The sequence below is a fragment of the Clinocottus analis genome, unplaced genomic scaffold (genome assembly GCF_023055335.1).
Source record: "Clinocottus analis isolate CAN_PGR_092001 unplaced genomic scaffold, fCliAna1.0.p SCAF_1, whole genome shotgun sequence".
Classification (NCBI taxonomy): domain Eukaryota; kingdom Metazoa; phylum Chordata; class Actinopteri; order Perciformes; family Cottidae; genus Clinocottus; species Clinocottus analis.
The window spans coordinates 11396844-11413955 of NW_027175820.1; the positions used below are offsets into that span (position 1 = coordinate 11396844).

Genomic DNA, 17112 nt, shown 5'->3' on the forward strand with positions numbered 1-17112 from the left:
AGGGGTTCAGTAACTCACCCTCAGCTGGAGGAGCATCATGTGCTGGGGCAGCGGTCTGGTCCTCAGTGGGTGCTGCTGCAGGCGGAGCAGGAGCCTGTTCTGGTTCAACCACAGTCTCCCCAGGTGCATCGGTCGGGGCCTCAACGGGAGCTTCTGTATTACCGTAGAGATGACGGGTACATGTAAGAGTAACAATATTGGATCTGTACATTGCACCCCTATCAACAAGTAGTCAGCTCCAAAAAGGCAAATGACTAATTTGTTCAACTTAAATTATAATCGTAGAAAACGTGTGTAACCAGCGGGATTTTTTTTTTTTTACATTGCTTTTCACTTTGTGAAGCACTTTCCATGACAATATTTAATGTACCAAGTCCAATAATTAGTTAAATGTCTACAGTTGAATCTATGTGATACTTGTAAACTCTTTTATGACGTGCAAAAACTCTCTGGTGAACATCTATCACCCACATATTTCATCCGTCTTATCATCTTTGAATGGCTGAACGCTTTTTCCATGTGTTATCAGCTGCCTCTCATGCCTATCCTGAGCACCAGTCAAGTAGTGTTACTCATGAGGAAATAATGTGCTGTGTGAGGGTCAAGGTCTCCGTGCAGACAGAGTAAGGGTGGCTATGATGTGGGCCACAGACAGCTGTGGGACGTCTCTTTTAGCACACTGGGCCATTAGTCTGCTGCCTTTCTTCAAGATTTGTTTCCACCTTATCAAATCCAAACAAACGACCTCAGCGGGTTACAATGACACACTAATGGCACAGATGTTGATGTTTGACACACTTAGCACACAGTCACTGCAGCAAGCTGAATAATGCTCTGTAGATGTGATAAAGTGCTGAACAAAATGATTGTGATTAAGCCAGTGAATGGAAATATTCAGATCTTAGAGGAATAGTTTGACATTTTAAGTGCATGTTGTGTCACGTTTGTTTCGTATAAATCGTCAAGGCCCAAAAAGCTTTCTTGTTTTACACTTTGGAATATAACGTGCTAATTAGTGAACTTGAATCAATTAGAAGTTCTGGTTCGTGAATTTTGTTGCTTTTGAACAGAGCCAGGCGTTTGCCTTCTGTCTTTATGCTTAGCTCGCTAACAGATTTATCTGGTCTTTTCAAATAGGGTCGAATGAGGCATCCATAGTCAGTGTATTACGTTAGACTGCGATCGACACAGCTCCAGTTTAATGAAGCACACAGCAGTACAAACATGGGAGCAAAGCTATGTGCTGTGGACAGTGGCAGCTACAGAACATATTTTAGCCACTTGAAATAAAAGCCAACCCTCAAAAAATCATTTTAAGGGTTTGATTTGTACTCCTGTCTGCTTCTCTAAAGTTTTTTTTAAAGGTAATACACTGACTATGGGTAAGTACCTCATATAATCCCACTTCTAAACGCTCAAACCATCCCTTCAACATCACAACTCTCTGCAACCGAGCTAACAAGAGTATTTCTCAAAATGTTAAACTAGTCCTCTAAGATCAAATCGTTCTTTTCGATAGACCATACAAAGGTGTTTCAGAGGCTTGTCGGTGAGCAGCTGTCACAATGTGCAAAATGTGAGTTTGTGTGCCAAAACATGAAGTGCATGCAGTGCATCAAGTATTTACTGCCTCAGTGGTTTTCTGCATTGAGTGCTATATTTTGCTTTGTGCTCTGTGACGACATAGCCTGCAGGTGAGCAAGCAGGGAGCTCAAACACACAGCTGCAGCATCAAAGTCTCCCACCTGGCTTTGATATGACCTTCAGGTCAAACTTGACCTTTGACCCCCCAGTGATCACTGCATAGACATTGGCATCTTCCCTGGTAATAGCTTTTACAGCGAGGGAGTGCTTGTTTCCGTCAGCTGTGATCAAATATTTGTCGCCACTGGCAATCTCCTTTGAGTTGCACTGCCATTTTACTTTAGCGTCAGGCTTCTCGGTCTCTGCTTCAAAGACCACACAGGACCCCTCCTCTGCCTCCTGAGTCTTTGGTTTCTTGGCAAACGCTGAAACTGAAGAGGGAATGTGGGTTCAAAATGAATAGTGAGCATTTTTAAGTGTGATTTTGTTTAAAATATCTGCTTTAAGGGTGTAATCAAATAATATAGGGATAAAACACACATACTATAATTGACAAACGGACATTAAAAATATTTATTTTTACATCTTGTGAAAAAAAAGGTAACAGTTATACTTATTGCACCTTGACATTTTTGTTATGAAGCTATAATCTTGGAAGTTTCTATCAACAAACAAACGTCTCGCCTGACAAAAGAACAGTGCAACAGGAAAGAGAGAAGGAGAGGGAGGGAGGTATTCTGTTTGAGCACACAACGAAGAAGCAGGCTCATAAAGTGAGCGGAGCTGCTCATGTGCTGAACAAGCACAGTGTTGTACAGTCTGCAGCACACTGGGTGGGGCTAGCTGAGAACTTATTCATTTGCTCTGTTGTAGTCAACACATAGTGACTCAAAACACCAATATCTGGCTTAATAATGAGTCTTATTTATACAATCTTGGAATTCACTTTAATAGTTTCCGTCCTAACAAGATAAATGTTAATGTGGGGAGTCATGAAAGAGTAAATGTAAATATTGAGTGAGGGAAAGCAAACTGTTTCATAGTTTAAAATGTAGTAAAAGGGCAGAAAACCTCAAAGGTTTTTCTAGATAAACACCAATAAATCAGGTTGCTGACAAATGCGTTCCTTTGACTGCCAACTCAGTGGTGGTGTCCTTGGAGAGTGCCCTTGTGTTTGTAATGTGACCTTAGCAGCCCATTAACATTGTTATTGTGCTACACATACTCACCTTTCACTAAAGTAAAATAACACAATAAAGTCCTTCATTTCAAATTTAACTTAGTTTAAAAGTGTCATCTGACAAATGTACTTTAAATATCAACAGTAAAAGTTGTTATCATGCTGATGTTTTTTATTGTGCATAATATACTATTATTACTGCTACATAAGCAGCATTTTAATGGTCAGTGTGGAACTTATTATAAGTAATCTTGATATTGTACCGTAGTTTAATCTATAACAAAACATTATAACATACTGATGTTGTTCTGATATGTGTTGTATGTCAAATATTTATTTGCAAGTAACTACAGGTGTCAGAAAAAAGTAAAAACTACAATACTTTCCAATAATTTGTCGTAGAAGTATACATTAACATAAGATACAATAAAGTACAATTAACTAAAATTGTACTTATGTATAGTGTCAGTAAATATACACGATTTAAAAACTATCTATACTTATTAGTAAAAGTAACAGGCATGGATTGTGATCCTAAATGGGGGGAAAAAACAATACATGGTGTCTAGGGTCAGTCTATTGAAAGTAAGTTTTACACTCATTGTGTAGAACACCATCTGTTGTCTTTCCTGCGAGGTCTTTTTAACTTTTGAAACATTTTCAAACATGCATAGCAACATCATTCTTCAACACATGTCATCTTTAAAAAGGACCTAAAAATAGTGAGTGCCATCTCTGAGAGTAGACATGTGTCTGACGGTAACGCAGGTGTTTGGAATCATGCAATGTACGTTGGCTTAATTGAGATACACATATCCAGAGTCCGAAACAGTTCTCTGTACTAAACAAAAAAAAAAAAAACATGTGTCGCAAGATGACCTTGTGAGTTTATATATAGCATACATATGTACTGGACTAATAAAAAAGGCTGGCATACTTCAGCTGCTACGGCGGCGCAGGTATCATAGCTGCGGGATTAACTGGACTCTATTTTTGTGCCTCTGGGAGCGCCGAGTGAACAGCGTCTGTCTGCAGCCAGCGAGCTCTTGTCACGCTGTCAATCACTCATGCGGCCTGCGTTACCTTTCACACAATTTTACCACATTTAAAGTAGGAATCTCCTAATTGCAGTCAATATGGAATTAATTGGTTTATTACAGTTCAGAAATATTTATTGGGTATACTTTCAAAAACTTTGATTTCGAAAAAATAATATTGAATAACATAAAATTGTAGCCGTTAAGTGATCATAATCTCTGAAGTCTGATGATTCAAGTCTTTTTGTCTCAATAAACGATACTCTTGCACAGAGCTCTGTCAAAGCTCCTTATTCATTTACAATCGCTTGTTTTATTTTAAAACTGAGCAAGATTAAAAATTCCATTTTTAATTTAGGGATGACTTTTATATTTTTTGGCCTGCAAAAGTAAACTAACATGTAACTTTTTAATAATTTACTGTTGTTTTCAAGATGTTCTTGTATGAAATCATGTTTCTATTTCAATGTATTTAATTGCATTACTTATTCACATTTTATTTATTACATGTTTTATCTGACTATATTAATTTTATTTAAGTTAGTTGCTTGATCTAAAACTACCTTTTGGTACCAGTGGAGCGTTGGGTCACTGTTTACACGAGTAGGTCCACATTTTGTTGCTATAATGCATGTAAGAATGGATACATTTTGTCTCAAACCTGCATTCTTGGTTTTTTTGGACATATCATCGCTTTTTAAGTTGATATGGTGAAATTGTCAGCAAACTGTTTACTTTGCTCACAGCCAGCAAACAAAGAGCAACATTGTCAACGTTGCTCTTTAGCTGCTAAATGTTCTGATGTTCTGTTGTATTCACCGTCGTTTGTTACTGAGCAGGTGGTGTACAATATGTTTTAAGATCTTTTTAGCTGAAAACGAAGCCATGAGCCAACTGAAAGTGAACTAAAACTGTAAAGGCACGAGTGTCGGAAAGCGAAATGACATGGTCGAACGTACGACACCGAGGCGAGCTGCGCATTCAGGTGATAATTATCTCTTGGTTCATCATTAGAAGTAACCCATATCACATTGTCAAATTGTCATTTGATACACTGTTTTAAAAAAAAATAAAAAATTAATTATAGATATATACATATTTTTTACTTTAAAGTTTACAAAGCAAACCATGATTATTGCAATACTTCAAAACCCTGAGTTCAAAAGCATCCTGTTTATTAGAGTGTTGATTGCTAATAATGTCACAGGGCGCAAGACGATCTTAACTGTTATTTTCCTGAACAAATCCACAACACTAAAAGTCTTAGCACACACAAGCTGGCCTTTTGGGCTGCAATGTGTCATCTGATATGTGATATGGCGTCACTCCACAAACAACAAGGGGGGAGGGAACTGTGGAAACTCATTTGTCAAGTTGGAATCTTGTTGGACATTTTTGGATCAGTGGTGCATTTTGTGAACACAATGATGTGACACAAATGTGACAGTGTCCATTTCACATGACACAATGTTTCCACCTGGATCATGCGAGGTGCGGCTGAGTTCCTGACTCGTTCAAAAGGGGCTTAGAGTACTATCACGCCACTGGCAAACACTTTTAACTAAGCATGGATAATTACACACAGTATGTTGTGATTTTAGCTACTGGCTATGTTAGCATTCATACTGAGCTACTTTACTAAGCCATGATATGATGTGTTGGAAGTGTCGACAGTTTCTTGACCCGATCTACTGTTTTGTTATTACATTCACTACTATCTGCAGGACATTTTAAAGACCACCCGATTTCATTTTTGTCTCAACAAAAGTCATACTTATAGTAGTTTATATAGCATAATGGCTAGTTTCATAGTGTTATAGACAAATATATTACTTGATCTACAGCATTATCTGCTATTGTTACTTCAGTGTCCTTGTGAAGTCCAAAAAGTTAATTTTACTCTATCTTGTTATAAAATGTAAACTTCATTTCTCTATTTTATTGATTGTTATTGTCTGTTGATAAACCTCAAGTCAAGTGATATACTACTTTTACACCAATGTAGAATATATTCTTGTAAGTGTCAAAAAAAGAGCTTTTAATTGTGACAAAACGGCACAAATAGTGACTTAAAGAACACTGTGGTAATACAACCAAACAACTTGATTCAAACTGGAAAATATTTGCGTGAAATGTAATAATCTCATTATTCTGCGAACAGTCAAATTGTATATCATTGTTTATCATGAACACTATGTTCAGTTTGGTTTTGGTTTACAGTTGCTTCAGAGGTGCCTGGCCCAACACAGCAAATTATCGTCTCACACATATTGTGATATCAAACAGTTAGCTTCTTAGAAGTGTGTTTCAGGAGAAAGTAAAGAGGAAGTAAAACATACAACTAGATATTCAGTTGCAGCATCCATATAAATTACATTTTTTTAACCGGTCATTGTAGACTTTCTTAGACAGTCTAACAACATGATTAAACTATTATTAAACAATGCCCTGTAAGTTTTTCCATTTGTTAAGAAAACGTTATGACAAAAACTTTAAAAGTACCTGAAGCACCATATTTACCTGCTTTTTTGACTGGCTCTGGCATCCTGAATGATCTTCTCTCCTCCACAGTGTGACTCACTGTCCCTAAGCAGTCTGCCGTCTATCTCGACTCTGTGCCTTTAATAGTGGTGCTGCTGCCAAAAGAGCCCCCCCATTCTACTTTCATGAACCATCCCACCTCTTCTGCCATGTTTTTTCTCCGAGGCCCAACAATGCCTAAAGGAACACCCACCCACCCCACGCCCTGTACTCCCCATCCCATCCCAACAGCGACCCGGCCCCAGCACGTCCCCCACTCACGTCTGACCTCGGGCTATATTTCAACCATCATTTCCTCCAACACCTTGGCTGAATGATAGGGCTTGAGAGGGAGGGGAAGGGATGCATGTCAGTGGTTAAATTTAGAGCCTTTAATCTACAAAAAGTCTCCCCACATCTGTGCTGCACCAAGTCACCCTGTAAATCTAAGAATGAATATGAGCGGGTGGTAGAGAATATGTGATCTATAGGTTTGTTTTATCTGTTGGCAGAGACAAGTGTGTTTCCATTTGAGTTCCCACACTTGCAGAGTCCAGGTTAATTTTGGTTTGGTTATTTGCATTAATTTGTGTCTCTGTTGAGCACCTGCAGACTGCCCTTTCCACACAAGCATTATATCATTTTCTAGACAATCTCAGGAACAAATGTGACTTGCTGTTTTGTCAATTTGAAGAATGTTAAGCTACCAAGAACACAAAATACAAGAAAAGTGACACAGCTAGAAAAGGTACTGCTGAAAATTATTTTCATATGGTTTCCTGTTCTATTCATAACAGTTGCTGTTACTATACATTGCTCTATGTTTCATTTCATGTAACTTTACTTTCCTATAACATACTATAAAATATCAGAACCAGAATCAGCTTTATTGGCCATGTGTGTTTACTCATACATGGAGTTTGACTCCGATTTCACTTAACTCTTAGCTCTGTGTACTTATACACAATATCCAACAACAATAAATATAAAAAAGACATTAAAGACAACAGTAGTAATTTAAAAAAATAGTGCATATGGAGGTGTCTGAATATGTGTTAAACAGAGTGAAAAGAATATATACTTGATCTGAAAAACTATGTCACAACTGAACCCTGCAGATGGACCTGCATTCATTGTGAGATGTGGTTTAAGTTGACCACAGAAATGATCAGTGCTGTATTTCAGAATTTGAACATCTGTTGCTTTAGTTGGTTTCCTAACATACTCAGAACTCGTCTGGTCCTGCCATAATAACACTGATTATCCACCACTTGTTAAGTTATATTGCCTTGCATTGTATTTTTTTGTTATTATATGATATAGCTTTTCCTCTTCACCTATTACTTATGGGCATCACTTACACTCCGACCATTGAGGGGAGCTGTTGGCCATTGGGACACCAGGTGCTGTAATACTTTTATATTTACACACAGCGCATTACATTTTAGAAAATTACTGAAGTAATGTAATGTAGTGTTTTTGTTTCGTGTTATGTATTATTTTGTTCTCTTCACAGTTGTTAGAGCTGTAATATTGTTCTTTATTGAACTAAATCCAATCTGCAAAAGTAGTTTGTAAATGTAGTGAAGAAATACAGTGATCTCAGGAGCTGTAGTGAAACATGAGAGCTCGTCTTTTTCTTCTTTGTGTTTTTATCTCTGTTGTGAGATGTAAAAACCAACATACACATATGTTTATGAAGGATTTATTTTTTTTACAAGCACTTCCTCAATAGAAGATACAAAGTTTCATGTACAAGGCTTTTGTCATATAAGCATACCACGGTCATATAATTGTTCTATTTGTTCTATTAGTCTGTCCCATTAATTACTTATTTGTGTCTTCTTGTTTTAAATATGAATTTGCTATTATATACACATGGAATAGTACACACAGTATTACCCTCAAGACAACTTAAGCCTTTTTAACACACAAAGAGTCAAACACATTAAACCAAAGGCTACTAGGATATTTCAACTCTAGTTAAACAAAAGATTTGTCCCGTAACATTGCGTATGTATAATGTATAAACATAAGTTTCCAAAAAGAATATGCACAGTTATGCAAGCACCCACATTTAAAAATGCATACTGAGCATCAAAGTGACCCAGGGTTTAGGATGCATTAAATGTAACGCCCTCTCTCTCTTTACACTTTTTGCCTTTTGACTTCATACCGTCAATTATTGGTCGACTTTACAGCAGTAATGAAGATATTGAAACAATTCAATTTCCAGAACAGCAAGTTTCATTAAGCATCTAAGCATCAAACACTTTCATTGCGTACATTTTGACATTTCAGGATCCCTTCTTCCTACATGTACTTTCTCTCCAGATGACTCTTCCCCAGCACCTCATCACTGAACTGGTACGTCAGCTTCTTCTTTATTTTTTTCACCTCTCCAGTTTTGCCATAGTTGCGTAAGGCACGAGCCATCTTCTGATAGGTCATTTTTTTGCGGTTTCCCTTCTGGATTCCCCAGCGATGTGCGAGAGCCTCCTTGTGTTTGGAGGAAAACTGGAACGTCCCTTTGTCTCTGTCCACCCACCAGATACTGTCTTTCATAGCGCCGTTCCTTAAAAGGTCCAACAGGAACTGGTACAATCGGATCTTCTTTTTATTGCCTGTTGGAAACATCAGTGTTGCGTCGTTACTAACTGGTTTCTACTGAAGAAAGAAAACAACCATGTGATTGTAATAAACAGCATGAAGCCCTAATTGTATTGCTGTGGCAGAGTGACACCATAGTGGGGTGAGACAATTGTTTTTGCTATAGTTTCAACCTGTTAACAACATCTGTTATATTAATTAAATATGATAACTCAGACATTGGGCTTGTTAGCATTAACATAAAAAAGAGGAAGTGGAGCAGAAAGATATATATATATATATATATATATATATATATATATATATATATATATATATATATATATATATATATATATATATATATATATATATATATATATATATATATATATATATATATATTCTAGGTCATATTTCTTAATCTTTAATACAAAGTAACTTTCCAAGACAACAATGACTACTGGTACACATAAATTTAAGAAATACTGACGGATGTAATCCTCTGTGAGTCATCATTTTAGTGTTTTCCACATTGTCCTGGTGCTGTGTGAAAAATCTAAATGATGACATGTTAACTGTTTTTTTTTAAAAAAAAGGTTGGATAATAAGATAAAACATGTAGTGTGTACACTTTTTTCACTTCATTGTCTGTACCAGTCCAGAAGAAATCATCAATCTCAACTTCAAAGAGAAACCCAAGAACAAAATCAATGGCAATTGTATGTTTCCCATGATATACAATCCTATTTGTAATTGTTTTATTTCAATATTGGTGCTTGCAGATTTCTTGCATTCAATGTAGCTAAAATTTTAAGTAACAAAAAATCTATTTGGTCGCCAGTTTGTAAACAGACTAATGACAAAGTCTGATTCCAGTTATCAGTCAAACTGTCGATGGCAGTTCTCTGAGTATGGAAACTTTCCCATATATTTGTGGTGGACAGATGGGCTCTACACTCTGAGAACCATGTTTATTTATCTATTTGTTATTCCTCACTGCTCATGCCAAATGTACAGGGACTCAGTGAGGCTGTGATTAGATTAAAAATAGCATTGCATTACACAATGCAAAGGGCTGCCTTGATGTGGCCGAGGTCCAATAAGTAACACTGAAGCCAATGACACACTATCACTGTCGCCTAAGTGCTCACAAATGTACCTGAATAAAAACAAACCTAATTATCCCCTTCAGCTATAGGCAGTGCAGATACTGCCAGACACGACTCGCGCTCAGCTGGTCCCAAACTGGCCAAAGAAGTGGAGAACAAGCATGTAATTTGAGAGAGACGCGTCCCCTCCAATTTGTGACAAATGAAAACTGCCCCCCCCCCCAATATTTGTAACGAGCAGTGACCGAGTGCCAGCAAAACTAGAAGGAAGCTCATTTTCTCTCCTCAATATTCAGTGTTAAACTGACTGGACTGCATACTGGATGCTCACTAAACTCCTCCTGCTTCCTGCTCGTGTTCATGTCAGACAGAAACATTGAACACAACAGCTGTGCTCGCAGACATGCACAGTTGATTCCTCTCAGGTCTACTAAACAAGTAAAACATGTTAAATATAAACCAGCACTTTTTACTGCTCTTGTTGGTGAACACATCTGGATGTTTGTCAGTGAAACAGTTCATTGTACGCAAATTTATTTACGGAGCTGGTACAGACAGAGCCACATTTTCCAGACCAGCAACATATGAGACATCAGTGCTTCATGTTAATGTGCAAATTTCTGCAGAAGGGCTTGGACCAAAAGATCACTCTTTAAAATCTGTCAAGGGGCTGCCTCATCAGAAGGCCAAAAAGGTAGCCATTGCCATTCTCCTAGTACACCTGTTGAATAGTTTTCACAATCCATGATACAAATCCAGCTTTGGAGACCAAGAACATTCAAGTTTATCACAGACAAACAACTGGTCTGTCTTTTCGTGAGCCCACTTCCGTTAAAGATGCATGGCCAGCAGTGTAAAAGCCGTTGCGCAACAAGTAGCTCGTCCTAAAAGTGCATCTTAAATTGTCAGCAGAATACAGAGCTGACATGACTCAATGCCAGACCTCCACCATCACAATGAGGGGAACGCAACACTGGCCGGCTTTAGATTCTTGAGACTGAAGAATCTGAAGCAGGAGTCTCAAAGTAATTTGAGTTTATGGGCCAAACCATTGCATAATAACCTATCGGACTACAATGAATTCATATTCTTTGCTCTACGTTGTCCTGAAATAAATAGCAACTTGTCCAAACTCTGACACTCTGTTGTGTCACGTAGCCTTGTGTAAGCACGTGGGATCTATATTATCAGATCACAAATTTTCACCCTTTGCAAAGTCATCCGGTGAGCTGGATTGGACCCTTTGACGTGCCAGTCCTGACCCTCGGGCGTTGACACCCCTGATCTAAAGCAAGTCAAGTGACTTAACACTTCTAGATATATCATGACCTGGATGATTGACAATCTTTACATGGGTCATCTTAAAGTATCCGTGTTAACTGCTAAGGAGAGAGCTGGAGAGCTCCCCAACTGCGCACTTGAAGTATCCCGTAAATCTCTCTACTAACCCAGTTCTCCTGGTGTGGCATAAGAGACTCGATCTCTCATACACTCCTCATCTGACACTTCCAGTGTGGGAGTTTGTGCACCGTGCTCCTCATCATCAGAGCTGCGCTGGGACACATGTGGTGGATACACTGCCCGAGGAAAGAACGCCACCTACAACCCAAAAGTCACAGTTAAGTCTTAAATCAACAACACATTGGTAAACTTATTGATCATATTCCAAATAAACAAACAATGTTTGACAGTAATATGTGCACTTATCAGTAGAGAAGCACAGGTAAGTCTGGGACTGAATGAATACAGAGGGTTTTTATTGGTGATCTCAAGACCAGTTCAGTGCTGCGTCAGCCAACCCAGTCTCACTCCCAACTCATCAAATACCAACTGTCAGTCAAGTTAACGTCAACACACACTTTTCTTAAACCTAACTATGTGGTTGTGTTACCTCAACCTCCTGTGAAAATCCATTATGCATGTACGACAGGAACTAACACGGCCACAACGTGGAAGGGGTACCTAGAACGTCATAGTTTGACCGGGCACTGACCAAGTGATGGTCATGGATGATTCAGAGTTTGAGAATATCGTTTTCTGTGGTGTTGATGCGTTAACTTAAGTTAATCAACTGAATCCACCTGCAATGATATTTACGCACATTTTCAAAGAAATATGTTTTTATTCGGATTCTCCCAAAACCTCTTTAAAACAACCATGTCTGACACTTTGGGTGAGTTGGGAGCTCTCTGCATGACCATCATGGGACCTAAATGCACACATGCTTTGAGTTGTCTTTGTAATGTATACAAACAGCAAAAATATAAATTGTGCAGCTGAAATAAACACGTTTTGTCTTTTAATAGAAAGGTGTTTGTGTATGTATGTTATAAATCTGCCCCGTGCTCAATACTGACACCTGGAATGTAAATTCTTCCAGTGTTACTATCCTATTTCATTGTGAATATCTTTCAAATGTTATACATTTAGTATGCATTGTTCATTATTACAATCCTATCCATCCAATCAAATCCAGATGTAAACAGGGATTATTTTTGTCTTACTTTTTACATTTTTTTAAATGTATTTCTCACTACTTCACAGCAATGTATCTGCTTGTTTCAGATTGTTACTGAGCTACACCAAACAGTGGAATATATTGAAATGTGTGGCACCTTTGGCTTCACAGTGACCTCAAGTGGAAAAATTGTAGGTGCGTTCACATGTCATTTTGATTAGAAATTAAAATAATGAATGATAGAACAACAAATAAAATAAACCTGTACATTTTGTACTTACTTAAGTTTACATTTTCTTTCAGATTCACTCTTTTGAAGTCTAGATTTATTTTTCATTTAAACATGCAAAGCACCTTCAAATTACATGTTTGAATTGTGCCATATATATATGTATACATTTAAAACACATCTGCCCGTCTGCACAACAAAGGCTTGTAAAGTTGGACCCATTAAATGGTTCGTGGAAGTGAAGTCGTTTACACTTTGAAAATGTTGACTTGGTAAGTGATACTCCGCCTTTATGCGGCTACCTCTGTTATGGTCCACTGGTTCATAACTGTAGGGGTGGAGTGTGTAGTTGTGATACCAAATGAGCTTAACTAAGCGTTCAGACTCTGTGAGAAGAAATTATTATTTTTAAAAAGGCCTCCAGCTCCCTGAGTGGTCTCTTGGATTTGAAACCCAACTGTGAATTATTCTGAGAGCTGCAGTGAGCTCAAAGAATGTTTTAAGATGTGGAGGTGTGTGTGTGTGTGTGTGTGTGTGTGTGTGTGTGTGTGTGTGTGTGTGTGTGTGTGTGTGTGTGTGTGAAGGTCATAAAGCCTCATAAAGCCTTTTCAACAGTTGTCATAATAAAAAACATAATTAAAAAAAGCATTTTTTCTTAATTCTAATAAGATTTAAATGTATATTTATTGTGTGCAACAGGCGCCCATGTGTGCTGATGAACTGTTCATTTCTGTAATATAAGGTTTTGTTGGTGACAGAAGGACTTACTGGTTGCTGTAACACATGAGGATGTGCCCCAAGATTTGGATCCAGGAGGCTTTCTGCGTCGTACCGAATGATGTCGTGTCGTACCAGGCTAGATGCGTGCAGAGTCTGCACACTCTGCAGCTCCGTGAAATTAGCCTCTTGGAGATTCTCAAACTCCACAGGGTGTATGTGAGGGTGAGTGTGGTACTCCCAGTGATCTGAAGAGAGAGAGAGAGAAACAGCATAATGGCCACAGCATTTTGTTTTCTTTTGTTTCAACAAAGGACTGTACAACTCCAAAACAAGACCGAAATGAACCACAGTGGATAGGACACGGCTTGATATTAAAGTGCTAAACATGTCTTTAAAGTGGAGCAGAATTACATGTTTGAGCAGTTCGAGATGAGTCATGAAAGAAGCCAGACTGCATCTCTCTAAGATTCAATCTTCGTCATTAGATATCTAAAACCACGAAGTCTAAAGCAACTAGACTTGATGACGAGCTACTTACTCATTGTGCTTAAGTTTGCATAAAACATATGAAATGAGGAGAATAATAGAGAATTCAGCATGAAGCCCTTTCCTGTTTGTTGCCACAGCCGATGACTGGAAATTTTCACTCTTTTTCATTTTTTTTCCAGAATGGATCCAAAGTGAATTAAAGCTTTCAAGTAGTTCAAGTGTAACTATTGAAATAGAGGAAAGACAGTATTTATTTACATGCAGACTATTGCAACTGTACTATACTACTGAATCAAGCAAGATAATAAAGCCATATCACACAACTACTGTCCCACTGTCATATTACTTTTTTGTGTAGTGTTCTTATACTTATTATCTAAGTATTTGACATATACATATGAGATTTGTTTTTTATCACAATGACAACTGGCGCTTTCTTAGTTGGGGCTTATTTTGCTATAAGGTCAGGGAAAGTTTCCTCTCCCCCCAATTTAGATTGTTTTGGTGCAATATGCAAAACTGCTGATGACAAGAGAAAGTAAAATACCTCTCTTGGATCAACAAAACCCCATGGGGCAAAAGTTTGTTCTCTGTCTGTAAATTGTAGCGGCCGAAAGAAACAGCATCTGTTTCCTGTGTTCCATCCACACTGATGTGGTGCGCTCCAGCTGCACACTGCAGGCGTTTTATGAATAGTGCACCAGAAAAAGACAGTATTACCACATCAAGTTATGGTGATTAGTTTGAAGATTAGCAGACACAAATTACAGTATTTTCCTTTAAATGAAAATGTTAACAAGAGTCATGTAATTTTATTCTCCTCATGTCCCCCACCGTCATCATCCTTCTTTTGCACTTTTTTTTTTTTAAAATTCAAACATCCATCACAGTATTTTATAGAACAAGTGACAATTTCAATTAAAACTATGTTTGTATGAGACAAAAAATAAAAAACCCGGAGTAAAACTCACCTGCCTGGATATCTGCATCTAGGATATATGGGTTATAATATTCTGTAATTTGATGTCTGTAGATCTCAGGATCGTACATTTCTTCTGAGTGCTGCGAGAGCAAATGAAAACATTTTCAGACACAAGAACTCATGAAAGTGATGTTGATGCAGATAACACACATTAAATAATAATACACACCATTTGTCTTTTATAAAACGCTAATTTTGTATCTAAATATGTTGTAATTTGTAAATCAGATGAAGCATTAGTAATAGCTGTGACTTTTTTTCTTACTACTCACTACTGTTCTGAAACTCCCAAGAAGTTTTGAGTTTCATTTTCATGTCGCCCGTAGTATAAAAGACTCTTACAGTTTATGTAGCGTTTCATATTCAAGTCAACTCACATTAAGTCATTAATTTGAAATAACACATGTTGTCTATCTATTAAATGTGTTTCATGTGTTTAATGATGCACTAACATGAAAACTTCTCAAGTTACTCCTCCAAGCTTTAAAGTCTCCTCAGAGTTTAGATAATGATAAATACAAAAAAGGATACTTACAGGCGGGATGAGGTAGCTCTCCATTCTGTGTGGATGCAACATGGAGATGCTCCAACGGACCGAGTGTAAGATACTTTGCAGGATAAAAAGCTCTCACAACCTTTCAAAACTTTTGCGGCACCATTGCACAATGTTTCAAAATTTCCTCTCACTCAACGAAAAACCTAAAAATGCCTCACCCTCTCTCTTATTGTACAGCAAACACTTATAACCTGAGCTACTCTCAAAGGCCTTCAGCTGTGTCAAATAAAATGAAATGAACAGGCCCGCTGTTTGACTGTAAATTGAAAATGGAACTTTTGACTTCTGCAAAATGTGTGTGGGTGGGCGCAATAGTGTATGTCTGCTGAAGGTTCCTGGCCATTGATGATCTGTCAGGGGAGACCATGAAACTTCACATTTATCAGGATCTACACGCTGTCCCCTCCCTTAGCAGCCAATCGACATCAAGTGTTTTCCTCACTGTCAATTTCTCCTGACAGTGAGTCTCTCAACGTTTTAAGTTTACTTGACTTTATATATTGTAATTTGTATTACAACACACTATTTGTCTCAACAGCAGTGGAATCATACATTAATAGCGGTTTATTGCACACTATGATATAGTTCTACGTAGATATTAGGACATTTTAAAGTATTTATTAATATTTGTTTTCTGATATAGATGCAGATAATATATGTAACAATACAAATATGTTTTCATTGGAGGAAGGTATCATAAATTTTGACAAGTGATGTACATGTTCTTATTATTGTGACTACATTAGTGGCTCATACAATTATAAATTGGGGAGTTTCAAGCAAAGTGTTAACAAATGCAAGACTATTCAAACTTATTATGTCCACTAATATGTATATGATTTACTCCACAGTAGAAAAAACCAATAGATTTGTAGTAGCGTTTAACATACACTTACAAACAGTGTCATTATAAAACACCATCAAGCATTAAGATGATTCTAGAAAATCTTATTTCAAAAAACATATTTATGTGAAAGATATGCTAGAATGTACAGGTCACATGCACAACAAAAACAGGCTAGATATTATTTTTACTTGTGTCACACTAACAGTCACATGTACGGGTTCTGACTGCAGACCTGAAACTGACAGACTGAAAGTGTATAGTGTCGCAAAATGACTACAACATGTTGTTTAGAGATGTAAACAGGAATTTGTTGAGGAAGAATGTAGACACGCACACAAGCACACACACACACACACACACACACACACACACACACACACACACACACACACACACACACACACACACACACACATGCACACTAACCTATACACACAACTGGAAGATAAGATGAAGGTAGAGTATCTGTGTTGTAACCACACTGGAGGTAAATGGAGATTATCATTATCACAGAGGAGGTACTGCAATAACTCCTGGTGGAGAGAAGGGAGAGGGGGGGTTGAGTCCCTCTGCTACTAAGAAATTGCTTACTTTGTTGTTCAGTAATACATTGTTATGCATTATATCACGTTAAAATGTGAGAATCCAGGTGATTTGGGTAAGAAATTAAATAATAAATACTGCCATTGAACTTTCTCAGATTATTACTTAAATTAAGGTCATTCTTTTTTGTATTACAAGTGACATTGGATTAAGTCACGCAAAAGGATAATTCATTCGTGGACATATTGGAGTCAAAGTTATTTACA

At 37.6% G+C, this 17112-nt stretch overlaps 2 protein-coding genes across 4 annotated transcripts in view; both read right to left on the reverse strand.

The window, feature by feature from the left end:
• Positions 1-6346, reverse strand: part of mybpc3 (myosin binding protein C3) — a 32638-nt gene extending 26292 nt beyond the window's left edge. Inside the window, exons 1-3 of one of the 2 annotated variants that reach the window (XM_068580489.1) lie at positions 6322-6346; positions 1746-2015; positions 19-150 (exon numbers count right to left, since the gene is read on the reverse strand). In XM_068580489.1, the coding sequence (XP_068436590.1) occupies positions 19-150; positions 1746-2015; positions 6322-6346 (427 nt within the window). Of the gene's footprint in view, positions 1-18; positions 154-1745; positions 2016-6321 lie in introns of both variants that reach the window. The other variant, XM_068580481.1, reaches the window with a different exon arrangement.
• A 1715-nt stretch (positions 6347-8061) lies between these two features.
• On the reverse strand, positions 8062-15781 carry spi1b (Spi-1 proto-oncogene b). 2 transcript variants are annotated; one of them, XM_068573613.1, is made up of 5 exons: positions 15436-15781; positions 14890-14980; positions 13478-13674; positions 11471-11621; positions 8062-8945 (listed from the first exon to the last, which is right to left on the reverse strand). In XM_068573613.1, the coding sequence occupies exons 1-5, from the start codon at positions 15475-15477 to the stop codon at positions 8635-8637; spliced, it is 792 nt and encodes a 263-aa protein (XP_068429714.1). In that variant the 5' UTR covers positions 15478-15781; the 3' UTR covers positions 8062-8634. The 2 variants fall into 2 exon arrangements, with proteins under 2 accessions (XP_068429714.1, XP_068429705.1); XM_068573604.1 differs by lacking the exons at positions 14890-14980; positions 15436-15781 and having other exon boundaries at positions 13478-13855.
• Between the last annotated feature and the right edge of the window lie 1331 nt (positions 15782-17112).